Source organism: Xyrauchen texanus, chromosome 26, assembly GCF_025860055.1.
Source record: "Xyrauchen texanus isolate HMW12.3.18 chromosome 26, RBS_HiC_50CHRs, whole genome shotgun sequence".
Classification (NCBI taxonomy): Eukaryota; Metazoa; Chordata; class Actinopteri; order Cypriniformes; family Catostomidae; genus Xyrauchen; species Xyrauchen texanus.
The window spans coordinates 4,121,997-4,141,342 of record NC_068301.1 but is presented as its reverse complement, the minus strand read 5'-3'; the positions used below and the strand labels follow the sequence as shown (position 1 = coordinate 4,141,342).

Below are 19,346 nucleotides of genomic sequence, written 5' to 3'. Positions count from 1 at the left end.
GGCAGGTATTCAATTGCTGCTATGGGATAAGTGTGCTAATGCTAATGCAAGGCACGGAACACTACTATACTGAACATTAATGGACCAAAAAATGGAAAGGGAAAAAAAAACAGGTCTCAGATGGCTATTCAAGCAGGTCAGGCTGGTCTAGTTTGATGGTTTAGAGGGGTGTCACCCACGTGTGCTCTGGTTAGGCTGGTAAACAAGCTAAGTTAGCTGATTGCCAATTTGGCTAGGCAGGGAGATTAGCTTAAAAAAACAAAATAAAATTAGTCAGATAATACCTGCAAACCGAGCATGTTTACATGCGCATTCTTAGATATGTAGCCTTAAACATCGTTCTTTTATCGGGGTAAGGTCATAAACAGTTTTAACATTGCATGTAAACACCTTTACCAGCTCATTCTTTCGGCTAGTGTTGTCGTTTATTGATGTTGTCAGCATATTGGTTTACCTGAAAACGTGCTCCGTGATAGGCAGGATAAAGAAAACTTTTAAACTTCCTTGCAACAAATTAAAGGTGCTGTAAGGTGCGATTTTTTATGGAAAAAAAATCTCTCCCTGAGAGATATCACTGAATAAGTGTACTGAGGTGTCTCTGTGACCGCACTAGACTGTGTAAACAGCAAACAAACGTGTAACCATAGGTCGCAGACACGTTCTTTGATCAACCAATCAGAGGAGTTTGATATAGTAGTGTAGTAGTACTCAAAGTGTAGGAGTTCAAGCAGAACATTTGAGAAGGATGTAGCAGCAGGCATAGCTCCAAAAAGGGGCGGGACCTCCATTAAATATATTGGAAGCCCCTAATCTAACCCTTTGCCTAACATTAACCATGTGTGGAAGTGACGACCTGTTTTGGAGTAGTCACAACCCCCTTTTGGAGTAACCCTGCCCTCTTTTGGAGATCCCGCCCCGCTTGGATCACTTCTATGCTGCTTTTATGTGATTTTTAGAGCTTCAAAGGTCTGGTCACCATTCACTTGCATTGTATGGACCTACACAGCTGAGATATTCTTCTAAAAATCTTCATTTGTGTTCAGCAGAAGAAAGAAAGTTATACACATCTGGGATGGCATGAGGGTGAGAAAATGTTGAGAGAATTGTCATTTTTGTGTGAACTGTCCCTTCAAAACCGGAATATTCCTGTGGATTTATTTTCCTAGGGAGTAAGGATGGGGAAGAAACCTCCCTTGTCCTTCCTATCACTTCCGCCATGATTTCCTGCGGTTACTTTTCTCTGTGTGGCCTTTTTGTAGCAAATTACTAGTGGGTTTGGTGTTCTGTTGAGTGGTTATGCCCTCCACTGGTTGAGCAGCCTAACTGTGTAATCATAAAGCTGAATTTTCAGAGCAAAGGGGTGATGGCATTCGACATAAAATAACGTCACTTTTCAGCTGAATCTTTGGCATAAACTGTTGGGAACTGTTGCACAACAGACATATTCACTTTTTGACGCTTCTGAATATTGCAGATCTTTGTCTTTATTTGAATTTTGCCTAAAAAAGTGCATAAAATGCAGCGCTTACCTGTCGTTTGATTTTTCAGAGTCACGATGGGTGTAGTTTGAATGACAAGGGCTGAGGTTAGACATCAAGTCCTGCCCCTCACAAAGATGGGGGGCTGGTAGGGTATAAAATGTATTTTGGTGCCCAGTCAAGCATAAGGAAGTGAAAAGCTAGTTTGCTGGTTGTTTTATGTCTGCTGCAGAGTTCCCCACATAAACCTGAACTAAAGATGTTGTCAAGGTAAGACAATAATGTATAACTCATAAGAATGTTAGGCGACCAATCGATAACTTATAATTCAGCATTAATCAATAATGAATCAATGTTTATCAAGCATATGTAGTTGATTGTGGTATGAACCTGTGAGTATAGAGTTGGGAATTAAGAGTCCAAAAGCACATTTTGCATTGAATTTGAAAGAATCTTTTGTTGTTGATATGTATTTCTATATTTTTACTGATATAGAAATTATGAAGACTATTATAAGTAACAAAAAAAATTATTTTTTTTTTGTAAATGCAGTTTGTAAACTGGTTTTGTGACCTTTTAACATGACTTTAAGTAGACTTTATGAAACCCACATGATGAACACAATTTATTTATTTTTTTTTCAAATATTATTATTAGCAATGTAGTTCTCTAGAACTGTGGGAATGCTTTTAATGGTCATTTTTAGAGCTGTTTTGGCGAAAAAAACATACTTAAAACAAACTACTTGTTACTTGTGCACTTAGTGTGCATGCACCAACTGAAAGCTCGCTTTTTTCTTACTCTGCAGTCTTATCGCTTTGCTTTCACAGAAATCTTGTAATTGCTTCAGTGGCTGTTGTCTTGTTGGCGTCCACTCTGTCAGCTGCTCCCGTTGAAGGTACGACCTGTATTCCCAAAGGGCTGTATTTAATGACACATTCTTATGTTTAACATACAACGCCCGCTTGGTTTTTTGCAATTCACCTAATAATCTTAAAGGGACGGTTCAGCCAAAAATGTTAAATATGTCATTATTTACTCACCTTCATATTGTTCCAAACCCATATGACTTTCTTTCACGTGAACGAGAACATAAGATGAGATGTTAAGCAGAATGACAGCCTCAGTCACCATTCACTTGCATTGTATTCAAAAAATATGCAATGGAAGTAAATGGTGACTGAGGTTTATATTCTGCATAACATCTCATATTGTGTTTCACGAAAGAAAGAAAGAAAGAAAGAAAGAAAGAAAGAAAGAAAGAAAGAAAGAAAGTCATACAGGTTTGGAACAACATGAGAGTGAGTCAATGACAGAATTGTCATTTTTGGGTGAACTATCGCTTTAAAACTGAAATGATATATAAGAATGGTTTCTCTGGACAGATAAGGAGCCGGAGGAGAATGACTTTGAGGCAGAAGAGGGTGAAGAAGAACTGTCTGAGGAGGATGAGGGTAGGAGATGAAGGTCTTTTATCAGTTATTTCATCAACGTCCTGACGAGAGCCGACGATACCACATCAAGAAGCTTCATTTTGGGCATATAAACTTCTTTTCCACCTGACACAACAAGTTATCCAGCTCAAAAGATCAGATGCGCAGCTAATACTGAGATTTTGAAGATTAAATGAGAGCGATTAAGTTCATGATAAACTTTTATAAATATGTGACCCACGTCTTTACACTTGGATTGAATCTCTTTAAAATCTATTTTAAAGTAATCTGCTGAGTTTCATAAACACGATATATAACACTTAACCAGAAATGCATAAAAGTGGGTTAAACAACACTAGGAGAACCCACCAGAACCTAATCTCAGACCCTGGAACAGTTCTGATAACAGTCATTTTATTTTGTTGCGGAACAGAAAGAGGAGAAGGGCAGAACGAGGGAGCGTTCAGCGTGAGCAGTTCTTATAAACTGTATCGATTTTCCCTTTCTTTTCAGATGACGATGACTCCAAAGGTCAGCATATGAAGGGTGGGTGACAAGTTCACGACTTACCACCATTGTGCAAAACCTCAGTCATCTTAATAATCACATAATGTTTCTAAAAGTCCTCTTTAAACTAGCCAATCTCCATATTTCTGACAAACAGATACAATCAGAAATTACACTTACAAAAAAGTGCCATGGTATTATTATTATTTTGAAGTACTTTGTAAATACCATGGTGTAGAAATATAGAAATGATACTCTATCATGGTACATCAAAATACAATGGTTTTATTTCTTGTATCAAATGTTTAACAATGAACAATAACTACCATGAAGTACCATGTCATGTCATATACGAATGGTAATTATACAGTATCATGGTATTTTGCTGTGTTTCAGGTGGGTTTCAGGTGGGTTTTTGGACATGTACCATGGTAATACCATGTTTTTGGACACATTGTATAGTATTCGATTGCACTTTATTTTTCAGTATGTGTACTTTCCGTATACTTAGTGTACTTACCCAAGAAAGTACTGAGTAATAGTAGGTAACTACATGTACTTCAATGTACGTAAATGTAGAAGGGTTAGGGTTAGGTTATGGTTAGTTAAAGGTTAGGGTTAGGGTTAGGTTAGGTTAGGTTATGGTTAGATTATGGTTAGTTAAGGGTTAGGGTTATGTTATTGTTACTTAGGGTTAGGGTTAGGTTATGGTTAGGGTTAGGTTATGGTTAGTTAAGGGTTAGGGTTAGGTTATGGTTAGTTAGGGTAAGGTTATGGATAGTTAAGGGTTAGATTATGGTTAGTTTATGGTAAGGTTATGGTTAGTTAAGGGTTACGGTTAGGTTAGGTTATGTTTAGTGAAGGGTTAGGGTTAAATTATGGTTAGTTAAAGGTTAGGGTTAGGTTATGGTTAGTTAAAGGTTAGGGTTTAAGTAACCACTTCAATGTATGTAAATGTAGAAGGGTTAGGGTTAGGTTATGGTTAGTTAAAGGTTAGGGTTAGGTTAGGTTATGGTTAGTTAATGGTTAGGGTTATGTTATTGTTACTTAGGGTTAGGGTTAGGTTATGGTTAGGTTAGGGTTAGGGTTAGGTTATGGTTAGTTAAGGGTTAGGGTTAGGTTATAGTTAGTTAGGGTAAGGTTATGGATAGTTAAGGGTTAGATTATGGTTAGGTTATGGTAAGGTTATGGTTAGTTAAGGGTTAGGGTTAGGTTATGGTTAGTTAGGGTAAGGTTATGGATAGTTAAGGGTTAGATTATGGTTAGTTTATGGTAAGGTTATGGTTAGTTAAGGGTTACGGTTAGGTTAGGTTATGTTTAGTGAAGGGTTAGGGTTAAATTATGGTTAGTTAAGGGTTAGGGTTAGGTTATGGTTAGTTAGAAGGTTATGGAGTTTAAGGTTAGACTACGGTTCAGTGTTATGGTAAGGTTATGGTTAGTAAGGGTTAGGGTTAGGTTATGGTTAGTTAGGTAAGGTTAGGATAGTTAGGTTAGGTTAGGTTATGGTTAGTTAATGGTTAGGGTTATGTTATTGTTACTTAGGGTTAGGGTTAGGTTATGGTTAGGTTAGGGTTAGGGTTAGGTTATGGTTAGTTAAGGGTTAGGGTTAGGTTATAGTTAGTTAGGGTAAGGTTATGGATAGTTAAGGGTTAGATTATGGTTAGGTTATGGTAAGGTTATGGTTAGTTAAGGGTTAGGTTAGGTTGTGTTTAGTGAAGGGTTAGGGTTAAATTATGGTTAGTTAAAGGTTAGGGTTAGGTTATGGTTAGTTAAGGTTTGGGGTTAGGTTAGGGTTAGGTTATGGTTAGTTAAAGGTTATGGTTAGGTTATGGTTAGTTAAGTTTTAGGGTTAGTTTAGGTTAAGTTAGGTTATAGTTAGTTAGGGTTAGGATAGGTTATGGTTAGTTAGGGTTAGGTTATGGTTAGTTATGGGTTAGGGTTAGGTTATGGATAGTTCAGGGTTAGGGTTAGTGTTAGGTTATGGTTAGGTTAGGGTTAGGGTTAGGTTATGGTTAGTTAAGGGTTAGGGTTAGGTTATGGTTAGTTAGGGTAAGGTTATGGAGAGTTAAGGGTTAGATTATGGTTAGGTTATGGTAAGGTTATGGTTAGTTAAGTGTTAGGGTTAGGTTATGGTTAGTTAGGGTAAGGTTATGGATAGTTAAGGGTTAGATTATGGTTAGGTTATGGTAAGGTTATGGTTAGTTAAGGGTTAGGGTTATGTTATTGTTACTTAGGGTTAGGGTTAGGTTATGGTTAGGTTAGGGTTAGGGTTAGGTTATGGTTAGTTAAGGGTTAGGGTTAGGTTATGGTTAGTTAGGGTAAGGTTATGGAGAGTTAAGGGTTAGATTATGGTTAGGTTATGGTAAGGTTATGGTTAGTTAAGGGTTAGGGTTATGTTATTGTTACTTAGGGTTAGGGTTAGGTTATGGTTAGGTTAGGGTTAGGTTATGGTTAGTTAGGGTTAGGGTTAGGTTATGGTTAGTTAAGGGTTAGGGTTAGGTTAGGTTATGGTTAGTTAAGGTTTGGGGTTAGGTTAGGGTTAGGTTATGGTTAGTTAAAGGTTATGGTTAGGTTATGGTTAGTTAAGTTTTAGGGTTAGTTTAGGTTAAGTTAGGTTATAGTTAGTTAGGGTTAGGTTAGGTTATGGTTAGTTAGGGTTAGGTTATGGTTAGTTATGGGTTAGGGTTAGGTTATGGTTAGTTAAGTTTTAGGGTTATGTTAGGTTATGCTTAGTTAGAGTAAGGTTATGGTAAGTTAAGGGTTAGTTTTAGGTTAGGTTTTGGTTACTTAAGGTTTAGGGTTAGGTTGTGGTTAGTTAAGGGTTAGGGTTGGGTTATGGTTAGGTTTTAGTTAGTTAAGGGTTAGGGTTAGGTTAGATTTTGGTTAGTTAAGGGTTAGGGTTAGGTTATGGTTAGGTTGTGGTTAGTTAAGGGTTAGGTTATGGTTAGTAAGGGGTTAGGGTTAAGGTTATGTTATGTTTAGTTAAGGGTGAGGGTTAGGTTATAGTTAGTTAAGGGTTAGGTTTAGGTTTGATTGTGTTAGTTAAGGGTTAGGTTATGTTTAGTTGAGTGCCAGGGTTAGGTTATGGTTAGTTAAGGGTTAGGGTTAGGTTAGGTTATTGTTAGTCAAGATTTAGGGTTAGGTTAGGGTTAGGTTATGGTTAGTTAAGGGTTAGGGTTAGTTAGGGTTAGGGTTATGTTAGGTTAGGGTTAGGGTTAGGTTGCTAGGGAGGGTAGAGTCACATGGGGTAACCTCCTTGTGGTTGTGATTAGGGATTCTCACTCGCAATGTGGCGTGTGGTAAGCTGTGTGTGGATCGAGGAGAGTAGCATGAGCCTCCACATACTGTGAGTCTCAGCTTTTTCATGCACAACGATTCACGTGATAAGATGCACAGATTGATGGTCTCAGAAGCGGAGGCAACTGAGACTTGTCCTCCGCCACCCGGACTGAGGTGAGTAACCGTACCACCATGAGGACCTACTAAGTAGTGGGAATTGGGCATTCCATATTGGGGAGAAAAGAGGATCAAATAAAATATATATAATGAAATGTTTTGAAGTTATTGTAATCTAAAACAAAACAGTCCTCTCAAAGCAAATTCATACAATTCATTGTAGATAAACGGTGCACTTTAACTTATCATCCGCAACGCATTCGAATAAAATAAGCTTTTAATACTTACCAATGAAGTTCACTATGCAGGTCTGTACTCGAGAGAAGTAATCTCAGAGGACCTGTCAGCTTGACACACATTTGATCAAAGCTTTTAATTGGCTGAGGTGCAAAGGCAAACGTGCTCATTGCACATGCACATGTCGTTCTCCATTGATTAACATGAAAGTTGATGGACTAGCCCAACGCATAGAAATTGAGAACGATTAAACAGATTTTACACTGCAGACCTTAATTATAAGATATCAAAAGAATATCTACTTTTTCTTGTATAATGGACTTTATAAAATGGATAGTTCCAGTCCTGAATGCCGATTGGTCAACAGCTGTGCTTAAATAACAGCTGTGCTATATTTTCTGGCGGATGGATGGCATTTAATAATTTTACTTGCATAATATAACATTTTAATGAACATTTGTGTTTCTTAATATTTTTATTATATGGTGACCATTTTATAAAAGTAATAAGGCACTCGAGACGGTGCCATATTGTGACTATAGTCAGGAAATGGATGTTTGCGTCGTTCATAACAGCGCCCTTCAGCTGTGACTTTATTCACAATATAGCACAGCCTCTCATGCCTTAATGCTTAATAAAACATGTTTAAAATGTGGAAATTATATTATATCTTAAAATAAATGTATGATTATGCCATGCATTCTGCACAACAGTGACACATCTGGTTGGGCCCTAATGTAGAGACACCACTGATGTCTTGTATTACTTGGATTATATGTTTTTATCATGCATAGTACCATATTAATACCATGGTACTACCATAGTATTGTTTAACTACTTTGGAGAACCATGGTTTTTATCAAAGTACCATGGTATTATGCTGTGTATCGTATGTTATTTTGGACATGTTACCATGGTAATACCATGTTTTTTTCAATGGAGAACCATGGTTTTTATCAAAGTACCATGGTATTATGCTGTGTATCGTATGTTATTTGGGACATGTTACCATGGTAATACCATGTTTTTGAGAACTACTATGTATTCAATGGAGAACCATGGTATTTATCAATGTACCATGGTATTATGCTGTGTATCGTATGTTATTTTGGACATGTTACCATGGTAATACCATGTTTTTTTCAATGGAGAACCATTGTATTTATCAATGGACCATGGTATTTTTCTTGTATTATATGTTTTTATACAGTATGTATATAAGATACCATGGTCCTACCAAGGTAATTTTTAACTACTTAGGAGAACTATGGGTCTTATCAAAGTATGATGGTGTTTTACCGTGTATCATATGCTATTTTGGACATTGTACCATGGTAATACCACAATGTTGAACACTACTATGGTATTGTTTTAGTTATTTATTAGAACCATTGTATTTATCAATGTACCATGAGTATCATATGTTACTCATGATATGGTTTTACCATCGTATTCTTTGAACTACTTTGGAGAAACATGGTTTATAAATTATTTAACCATACAGTACCGTGGTATATGTCAAAGTACCACTGAATTACCATCTAATACCATCAGTTTATCATGGCCACAGTACTTTTTGTAAGGGTACTAATACAATATAAACTAAGTAGTGAAGACTAGGGACTTATTTGACTATTAAATACATTTGGAAAGAAGACTTCTCAAAAGTCTTTTAACAAATAACTCCTCAAATCAAATGTAACGAACTAAGATGTACATAAATGCTTATGACTGTTTTAAAACACACTTAAAATGTATTTGACGAGTATATGCAGGACGCAAAAGTCCTTAAACATACATAAAAAGAGTGTTTGTCCTCTCTGGAGGGCCACCTGGCCGGAATAGATTGATTGACATGTGAGAAGTGATCTCTCGGAATCTTAAGAATATGTTTCTTGTTACTCTCTTTCTTTCCCAAAAGGAGCTGGATCACAGCAGGCGACTGCAGCACCCAAAGGCTTGGGTAAGGTGAAGCTAATCCTCTTTAGAGCTGGGGCAGAGAACACTGAACTGGAAAACAGTTCACTGGGTGCACCCTACTCAGTAAGCAAAAACAGTCAGTCGTTAATCTGGTTTAGGCTTCAGGTATGTGGGGATTTTGCCATAGAGACTAAATGGCTCTGCTTGATTTATTAATAAATGTGGACAGACGAAACAGCAGCCACGTCAGGTACATACAGTGGGTTTTGAGAAGTCTGAGTGCACATAACTGATAACTGAATCAAAGTCATGATTAAACAGGAAGGTTTAGGATGAATTAAATGTATGCAAATGTGTCACATTGACTTTTTAAAAGCAACCTGGTCTCATAGAATCACGTTATTTGAACGTACTGTTAAATTTGGCTCATTCCGGCTTGTATTCGTATATTGTGCAAGTTTCTTGGTGAAATGAACACTAGAGGCGCTACAACAATGATGACTTGACTTGAAGGCAATTGCACAGTAGCTCGACTGATTGAGTGTTGCACTTGCAATGCAAAGAACCAGGGTACAAATCCTAAAGAGCATACAAGTCGATATGTGAACCAAAAGTGTCATAGAAGCACCACAAAATGACATGGTTGCTTCAACAAATGTGTTTATCGTCTCACATTTGCTTCTCACGACACTGTCGGTTAGTTGTAGGTTTAGGGTTTAGGGTTTAGGGTGTAGGGTAGGGAGGTCGGCTAAAACTCGATAGAGCATTCACCTAAAAAACCTCATCTGTTTTGCAGAATGTTTAACTCGCTTTTAGTGCCACATGGTGGAAATTTCACCTCTGAAATGGCGCGATGCACGCAAGGAGCCACGTAAAATAATTTCTCGAAAATGTCGCCACAGTCACGCCATTTATCTTGCAAAAAGACCTTGCAAAAAATGTGTATTTAATCAAATACATTTAGAAAAGTGTAAGATGGCTTTTAAACCCCACTGTATGCCCATGGAAAATAGAGGCCTAGCTCAGTGTGTGCCAGTTGTGGGTGACATTTTGGTGCTTTTCTTAAACTGAAGAGTTGTTTTTCTCCAAGGTGGTATGACTCCTTTACCTGGCAGCTCTGTTGTGGGCGAATCTCCAAATGGTAAGGAAATTCTCCTCGATAACCCAAAAACAAGTTCTTTAAAACCTCTAAGTGCATTCTGCTCTCATGGCCCCTGTGGTGAAAGGTGAATTTGTTGAAAGCTCAATGGCCACTTTTTAGGCCTGAAGTCCAATACATCTTTTGACAAAACCTTTGCTCTTGTTTCCCAGGTCAGAAACTTAATGGTGGCACTCAAACTGGCCAAGTTTGTAAGTGTGAACCTGATCTATCAGGGGCAAAACTTTCACACAAGTCGCACTTTAGAAAAGTTACACCGACTGACCCCATTTAGAAAACACAATACAGTACTATCATGCACAGATTGGGTCATAGCACAATATAAAAGCATATTTGAGAGTTTATTTCTATGTAGATGACCTTGTGTTTTTGTGATTACAGCATCAAGCAGCGCATCAACATCTTCAGAAGGATCAAATGGTGACATTTCAAATTGTATATTCAGTAGATAAAGTCAATGTAAAAATGGCTCAGAAAGTGAAGTTAGTTCTGAGAAGGGGTTGTTTGCAGATGCATCTTGCTCTGGTCTGTTATCTAATACGGTGATATGTCATTTCCAAATACTTTTTGAGGCTATTATATATCATTCTTGAATTCTGCTCAGCCTAACAGAATCAGGACAAATGGCAGTGTTTTATTACTGTAGAAACAATGGGCACTCAGTAATGGATGTACTGTATGTGATCCTTCTGTGTGTGTTCCAGGAAGTAACGGTAGAGACGGGTACTCTCACCCACCTGGCTCAAGTTCTCATCATGGTACTGTTTTCAGCAGCTGGCAGGATGAGTTTTCACCCTAACCAATTTTCTGTCTAATCGCTTTATTTATTTCACTTTCAGACGCAAGTCAAAATGGACAAGATGCGTCCAAATCAGAGATAGTTTCTCCAGGTAAATACATTTAAAAAAATGACACAGGCAGTAAGTAAAAGTTTCACATGTACATGACATGGAAAGATAATAATAATATTATTTAATAATAAAAAGACCGATTTTGTTTTGTATTATATAAACTTTTATATTAGAAGTTAATAATATAATATAATTTTACAGCATTTTAAAGGGAAAAATTTTAACTTAAAAAGAAAAAAAAACATTTGTAAAATATAATTAATAAATGATATATATATATATATATACATTTTATTAAAGTTAAATTTTTATATATATAATTTACTCAACATAATACATATTAATATTTAAAGTAAAATAAATAAAGTAAATGAAGTAAATAAACATTTATATTAGAAGTTTGTAATATAATATAATTTTACAGCATTTTAAAATTAACAATGATTTGAACATTAACAAAAAATGTACATTTAAAAATTTTTTATTAATAATTTATATATATATTCATTTTATTAAAGTTAAAATTGTTTATATATAATATACTCATAATACTATAGTAAATAAACATTTATATTAGAAGTTAATAATATCATATATATATATATATATATATATATATATATATATATATATAACATTTCATAGCATTTTTAAATTAACAATGATCTGAAAATTAACAAAAAAATTAACATTTTAATTGTTTATTAATAATAATAATAATAATAATAATATATATATATATATATATATATACATTTTATTAAAGTTAAAAAATATATATAATATACTCAACATAATTCTATAGTAAATAAACATTTATATTAAAAGTTAATAATATAATATAATTTTACAGCATTTTAAAATTAACAATGATCTGAACATTAACAAAAAAAATTACATTTACATTTTTTTTATTAATAATATATATATATATATATATATATATTAATTTTATTAATGTTACATTTTTATATATAATATACTCAACATAATACTATAGTAAATAAACATTCATATTAGAAGATAATAATATAATATAATTAGATTTTTTTTTACTTAAATAGAAAAAACATTTGTAAAATGTAATTAATAAATTATATATATATAAAATTTTATTAAAGTTCCAATTTTTTATATATATAATATACTCAAAATAATATTATAGTAAATAAACATGTATATTAGAAGTTAATAATATAATATATATATATATATATATATATATATATATATATATATATATAATTTCACAGCATTTTAAAATTAACAATGATCTGAAATTAACAAAAAAGGTAACATTTTAATTTTTTTTATTATTAATAATATATATATATATATATATATATATACATTTTATTAAAGTTAAAAAATTATATATAATATACTCAACATAATACTATAGTAAATATTTTTTTTATTACAAGTTAATAATATAATATGATTTTAAAGCATTTTAAAATGAACAATGATTTGAACATTAACAAAAAAATTTACAATTAAATTTTTTAAATGTTAGATTTTTTGTTCTTGTTAAGTTTAAATTGTTAACTTGTAAAATTTAAATGTTTATTAAAGTTAAAAGATTTTATATATATATATATATATATATATATATATATATATATATATATATATATATATATATAATATGCTCAACATATTACTAAATGTTTATATTATAAGTTGATAATATAATATTATATTATTTTATAAATTGATTATGATATAAGCATTTTAAAGTTAACAATTTAAACTTAAACAGTACAAAAACAAAACAAATCTAACATTAAAAAAAACTATTATAAAAAACGTTTGTGGCATTGATGCAAACGCTTGATACTGAAACCGTATTTTAAAACATACACTAAATTGCTCACAGGTGTAGCTGGAGGCGCGGGTGCTAATGGAGGTTCAGGATCTAAAGTCCTTGGTAATGACAAAAACAAAACACATTCCAAACAAGTATCTTTTAAACAAGTATCCAAACGTACAAGTTCAGAGAGCAATGCTGAGTTTAATCATGTGTTTCAGGCACTGACGGGGCTGTCCATTCAATTTCCATTTCTGTTGGTGAGAGAAATTGTTTGGTTTGTGCGCAACTGTTTGCTCCATTTGAAAAAACCTGATCATCCGTTATATAAATTCCCATCCCAACAGTCAAACGTACTATTTATCTTCATCACCTCACAATGGGGCATCTCTGTTAATCTCACAGTGTCTTCAGGTCAAGGGTCATCAGGCCACATATCAGCAGGTCATGTGTCAACAATGTCATCAAGCCACGCATTTGGCCGACCTTCATCAGGACAGACGTCAGGTGGTGTGGGTGTAGTTTCCTCTGAGGTCCAATCCCAGCCGGCAGGTATTCAAACACTTTTGGAGATAAAATCGGCGTGAAAACAGCATCACACAAAAAATACTTTTCAATTACTCATAGCACTGTAGAAATACAATTTTCGCAGACGTATTTGTCACTGATAATATTGTGATGATAAAATAAGCAGTATTTGGCTGGTCATGTGATCTCAACATGAGGCGACCCTCTCCATGTGAAATAAAACAGCTTTTAATAGGCCACTAATGTGACTGGAGTCTAAATCTCATGTGAGTTGCATGTATGTGTTTGTGTTTCAGAGGGATTATCTGCACATACAGATGGCTCGCAGTATGAACATGGTATGTGAATGATACAGCTCCTCGTGTTGAATCTTCTGGAGGTCATTTCTTATAAAAGGATTGTTGTACACACTTATATAAGAATAGTTTCTGTCCTCTTGCACCAGGTGAAACGGGTGAAGGATCTCAAATCGAGCCTCCAGGTGATGAGCACTAAAGTTGTCATACGCAGTTAAAGGAATCATTGATCCCTCATCTATTGTTCCTCATGACTTTTCTTTCTGTGTAACAAAGTTGGGCTTTTTATGACATTGTGACATTTCAATGACTACGGCTGATTGAACCAGCACATCCGTCGTCCATCCGTCGCTGAACTAGAGAATCGGATCAGTTAACTTTTAGCGAGTCAAGCCATTTCTATTTGTTTGGTGCTTTTCACAGCACACGTCGTTTCAAGCTTTGCAGAAAGTGATCCTGTAACAGGAAATGAAGCTGTAATGTCACAGTTGTGAAACGGATAACCAGTTCATTGAAGCGACGACTCAAAAGAATGAGTCGTTCGCGAATCGGTTTGATAAAGTTTATGAATTCAACTCACTGACAGGGATGGATGGACCGACCGGGCCAATGGGGTTCAGTGCCCATGGGCCCTTGACTACCGGGGGTGTTCTGGGCTTTTAGTCTGTGCGATCTAATTTGGTGACCGTTCTCTGCTTGAAAACCCCTTTGGGCATGAACAGTGAACTTACATTTTGGGTGGAGGGCAGGGCTGGACTCAAAAGAGAAATCGGCCTGGGATTTTACATGACAACTGGCCCAAAAGTTGTTGAGCAGGGGATATCTGCATATCATGGTGCCGTTTTATGGTCCGTTCTGCATAACGCGGCGGCTCATTTTTGCTTATCGCGGCCCATCCGGCACGTTTAGCGGCCGACCCACCGGCCCGCTCGGATATCCCGCTGGCCAGTCCGCCCCTGATCATCCCCAAAGTGCGTCAGCGCACCGGGAAAATGCCCGGTATACCACATTGCCAGTCCAACCCTGGTGGAGGGGGGCCCTTGGAGATAATTGGCCCCAGGGCCTTTGCAAGTCATAATCCGTCCCTGCTCACTGATGGGAAAAATGACTGTGACAATTGCTTACATTTCGGTCTGTTCCTCCCACAAAGCCATCATATTCAAGGCCATAGCTAATGGTGAGAAAGGTGGAACCGATTCTAGGAGCCCACAGGTCCAGGGGGGTCCCACAACAAATTTGAAACTGTATTGTTTTAATAGGAAAGGGGCTCTGACCAATAAACAGTCAGGGAACAGAAGGAGCCCGGCCCCAGAATACCTTGCTGATCATATATATATATATAGCACAAAAGTTGTATGAACTACTTTAGCGGCACTTTTTTCGTGATGTCACAAACGTTTTTTCCACAGAAGTAAGTCATGCAGGTGAGTACATCTGTGTAATAAATCATGATTTATTGATTGATTGATTGATTGATGTAATTTGTGTCTTATAAATTCAGAAATCCCAGAGACAGAATCTAATGGTGAGTATTGTGTTCTGTTAACGTAACGGAAAGATCTGAAAGATCGTTTGTCGCTCTGCGAATGATTCGGTCACTTTAACCTTTTCCTCTGACAGGTAATGGACACAAACAGCTGATGAATGGAGGAGATCCGGGATTCACAGGTGCGGAAACAATCCCTACTCAGAGGCCCCCAAAACAGTATCTGAACACTAAAGTCACATTATAATGACATTTATGCATTTTAAGTGTTGCTTAATTGTATTTTTGGGGTATTACTGAATGTACTGGTCAAAACAAGAGATTATATGAAGCGTCATTTGTAGAATTTGTCAATTGATCAGTTAATCAATTGAATGTTTATGCATAGGTCAGAACATTATTATAACAACTTCATCTTTATCTGCTGTTTTTGATGCAGGCTTGGATCATTTTATAGCGGGCACATCTCAGATACAAACAACAGGTATAAAACATGATTTCATATCTGATCGGTACAGTGTTGCCAATATTAAAGAACCATATGCTTGATTTTCCAACCTCACTGCCAAATCATATGCATGCTATTTGTTTCATGTGTTTATCAGGTGGTTTTGATTCATATGGTGCAAGCCCTCACCTGGAAATGACAGGTAAGAATCAGTTCATCTATTGCCTTTCATCCCTATACTCTCCAAAATAAAGGTGTCTCAGTGGGCTAAAGCACATAACTGGTAATCAGAAGGTTGCTGGTTCGATCCCCACAGCCACCACCATTGTGTCCTTGAGCAAGGCACGTAACTCCAGGTTGCTCCGGGGGGATTGTCCCTGTAATAAGGGCTCTGTAAGTCACTTTGGATAAAAGCATCTGCCAAATGCATAAATGTAAATGTAACATACTCTACGCAAATATGTGAATGCATGTGCGAGCGCTTGGCCACTGCAAAACCTAAGCATGATCCAGTTGAACATGCTTTATGTGTGTTCTTGCGTTATCATGGTGGGAACAAACCTCAGTACTCAAGGGGGGTGATAGATTTACCTTCAAACATTTGTGCCAGTAAACTGGATGTTTTATTATTCAGGTGAGTTGCTATAAATATATTGACTTTAAATCACTTGCTCTGCAGTATTCTCTTCAAACTGTTGCTCCGCCATGACAGAAGTTGACCTGAAAGAGAAAACTCACCATAGAAGCGGACAGTTCACGCTATTCTCACTATAGCGCCCCTTGTGGTAAAGCTGAGAATGCAATGTGTGGTTGTATTAAGTAATGAATTACAGTCTGACACATTTTAGAACTCAACAACGCGTGAAATCGAGCTTGCGTTGCAAGATGCGTCTGCGTTCAACTACTTGCGTAGAGTATGTTTTGGCCAGGGCTGGACTGGGAAGAGAATTTGGCAAGGGCATTTTACATGGCAACTGGCCCAACTGTTGGGGTTGGGGTCGGTTGTTCGCTGTCCTTTTCTGCATATCGCTGCACCGTTTTGTGGTGGCTCATTTTAGCTTATCGAGGCCCATTCGGCACGTTTCGCACCCAATGACCAGTCCGCCCCTGATTGGCCCCAAAGTCCCGGGAAAATGACCGCTATGCCAGATTACCAGTCCAGCCCTGTTTTAGGCCATTAGGCTACGTCCACATCAATCCAGATACATTTTAAAATGTAGTTTGCATTTTTTTAAATGCTCTCCGTCCACACTTTCGTTTTCCAAAAGTTGCTCGTCCACACTGAAATGTCTAAAAATGCTTAAAGCCCCTTACTGTGTCATTTCCATCTACGGTCTGAAATGCAGTTGTCCTCGTGCTCCGTCGCTGGACAGCAATTCTGAGTAAACTTTCCGTCGCCTTTGAAGGAATACAATGTGAAAGCTGTACATACATGTTTCTTTAACAACGGTATCAAAGTGGATAACATGCTCAGTGGCGTCGCTACAACATGGGCTGCCATCTTGAATGTTTTGAGTTGAATGATTCACATGAGTCTGTCGCAAGACAACAAATAGTTTTCGAATATAACGCGAAGGCGCCATTTTCAAGTGTAACCATTTGGGAGAGTGTTTTCGAAAAGCTCAGTTTTCGCTGGTCAAAAACGCAGTTTCAGTGTGGACGGAAGCCCAAATGTAGCTAAATTAATGCATTTTCAAACGAAAACGTCTTCGTGTGGACGTGGGCTTAAAGTTGTGCACTTGGTGGTTGTTAGGGCATTGCCAGGTACTTCCTAAAGTGTGGTCAAATCTCTAACCCTAAGTATTAGCAATAGTATAGTGACCAGAGGTTATCACTAAATATAAAAACCTTTATTTTTAAGAACTTTAAATTAAATCTGTAATATGAGCACCAACACATACTGAATACAATGGGAATGCAATGTTAAAGCACACATACAGAAATTTCAGCCATGTGATACATCTTCTATGTAAATCTTTATTACAGGCATAATAGACCAGTCAAGTCATGACATTCTTGTTGGCTTATTGGGTGAGTACTCTCTTGTTCTCATTCATTTGTGGAAGGAATTTTTAGCATTTTCCCCAATGTCCAGATAAACTGGTTGTTGCCCTCTGTAGGTGGGATGGGTGACAGCTTAGGTCCAGAAACTCAGACAGATGGGTTAGGTACGCTAATAGACCTATTAGACACACCCCCAGACGTTCTGCCCACATGCCTAGTAACTGACGCTGTCTCAACAGATCATATGGGACTCGCATTTCACGTGGATTCCACAGGTAAGCGTCCACTAAGTCGTTTTTTTACAGATAACCAGAGTGGGTTGATGCTGATGGCTCTGGGGTCGCAGACTGTGAATTGCTTTCCGCTGATCTCATTGGCCATACATTATAACAAACAGGACATCCAACTTGACATTCACGTGATTTATGGGAGTTTCTTCATCTATGGGGACTTTATATCACAGGGGATGATTTCTGTTCAAACTAACAGATTTCAACTTTTTCTCTTTATGTTATATGAAGGTCTTGGAGACTTTTAACCATTATTTCTTTCTATTTTTTAATGCCTTTTATGTATAGATTCATAAAAAGCTGTCATTTAATCTAAAAATAAGAAAATCCATCATAAAAATAAGAATGATCACATTTTTTTAACTATGATAATCTTAAAAAATAGAGTGAAATAAACATAAATAATTGCAGTGTTTATTGTGTGGATAATATTTATATACATTTTTACACAAATTACCACTCTCCCTCAGTTTGAGGCATCATTTCCATGAAGAACAACAATTTTGCTATAAAAAAGTGAGTTAGTGTACATGAAAACAAAGAAAAATCTCATTAAAAATGACTTATGAACAAACTATTTTTAATGGACGGCATTTGCAAGATAAATTTTTTTTTTTTTATTATACAAAAATTATAGAAATTGCACTCACTTATCTATTTATTAGGAAGACATTTACACCTACATATTCATGCGATTATCTAATCAGCCAATCGTGTGGCAGCAGTGCAATGCATAACATCATGCAGATACGGGTCAGGACCTTCAGATAATGTTCACATCAACCTTCAGAATGGGGAAAAAATATAATCTCAGTCATGGCTGGATTGAGACTCCCGAGTGCCCCTGGGCATCAATTTATGTAGTGCCCACCCACCCCACCAGGCGGGCTAGTTTGAGTATTTCTGTAACTACTGATCTCCTGGGATTTTCATGCACAACAGTCTCTAGTTTACTCAGAATGGTACCAAAAAAACAAAAAGCGGCAGTTCTGTGGACAGAAATGCCTTGTTGATGAAAGAGGTCAACGGAGAATGGCCAGACTGGTTCAAGCTGACAGAAAGGCAATGGTAACTCAGATAACCACTCTGTACAAATGTAGTGAGCAGAATAGTATCTCCTAAAAAAGTGCTAAGTGAGTGTTTATCCTCTTTTGGACATTGTTAGTGGACAAATTAAATAAAATAGTAAGCGTGCGTGATTATTATGTAAAAATTCACATGGCCAAAAGTGCCCATAGTTGAAGCAACACCTTTTTGGCTCTCAGGCCACAGACTGTAAATTGCTTTCTGCTGATCTCATTGGCCTTGTAACAAACAGGACATCTTAAACTAGTTTATTTCACTTGATTTATGTTTATGCCCATCCTGTGAAACGGCTCACATACGGCACTGAGAGCATTCCCTGAACCGTCTAGCTGTCATGGTGTACTAATTATGGGCTTTACTGACAGAATACACCAGAAAAAGTCAGTTTCTGTTCTGTACCTAATAATATATTGAAAG

At 36.5% G+C, this 19,346-nt stretch overlaps 1 protein-coding gene across 5 annotated transcripts in view; it reads left to right on the top strand.

The window, feature by feature from the left end:
* The first annotated feature begins 1,678 nt into the window (after positions 1-1,678).
* si:ch211-80h18.1 (uncharacterized protein LOC555593 homolog) overlaps positions 1,679-19,346 on the top strand; it is a 28,538-nt gene continuing 10,870 nt past the window's right edge. For 3 of the 5 annotated variants that reach the window (XM_052092444.1, XM_052092445.1, XM_052092443.1), the window contains exons 1-21: positions 1,679-1,748; positions 2,309-2,376; positions 2,864-2,932; positions 3,425-3,457; positions 8,973-9,014; positions 10,062-10,112; positions 10,283-10,321; positions 10,512-10,550; positions 10,835-10,888; positions 10,970-11,020; positions 12,861-12,911; positions 13,013-13,051; positions 13,197-13,343; positions 13,616-13,657; positions 13,765-13,800; positions 15,117-15,140; positions 15,236-15,283; positions 15,541-15,585; positions 15,707-15,751; positions 17,536-17,580; positions 17,670-17,828. In XM_052092444.1, the coding sequence (XP_051948404.1) occupies positions 1,738-1,748; positions 2,309-2,376; positions 2,864-2,932; positions 3,425-3,457; positions 8,973-9,014; positions 10,062-10,112; positions 10,283-10,321; positions 10,512-10,550; positions 10,835-10,888; positions 10,970-11,020; positions 12,861-12,911; positions 13,013-13,051; positions 13,197-13,343; positions 13,616-13,657; positions 13,765-13,800; positions 15,117-15,140; positions 15,236-15,283; positions 15,541-15,585; positions 15,707-15,751; positions 17,536-17,580; positions 17,670-17,828 (1,138 nt within the window). In that variant the 5' untranslated portion in view covers positions 1,679-1,737. The remainder of the gene's footprint in view (positions 1,749-2,308; positions 2,377-2,863; positions 2,933-3,424; positions 3,458-8,972; positions 9,015-10,061; positions 10,113-10,282; positions 10,322-10,511; positions 10,551-10,834; positions 10,889-10,969; positions 11,021-12,860; positions 12,912-13,012; positions 13,052-13,196; positions 13,344-13,615; positions 13,658-13,764; positions 13,801-15,116; positions 15,141-15,235; positions 15,284-15,540; positions 15,586-15,706; positions 15,752-17,535; positions 17,581-17,669; positions 17,829-19,346) is intronic. The other 2 variants (XM_052092447.1, XM_052092446.1) reach the window with 2 other exon arrangements.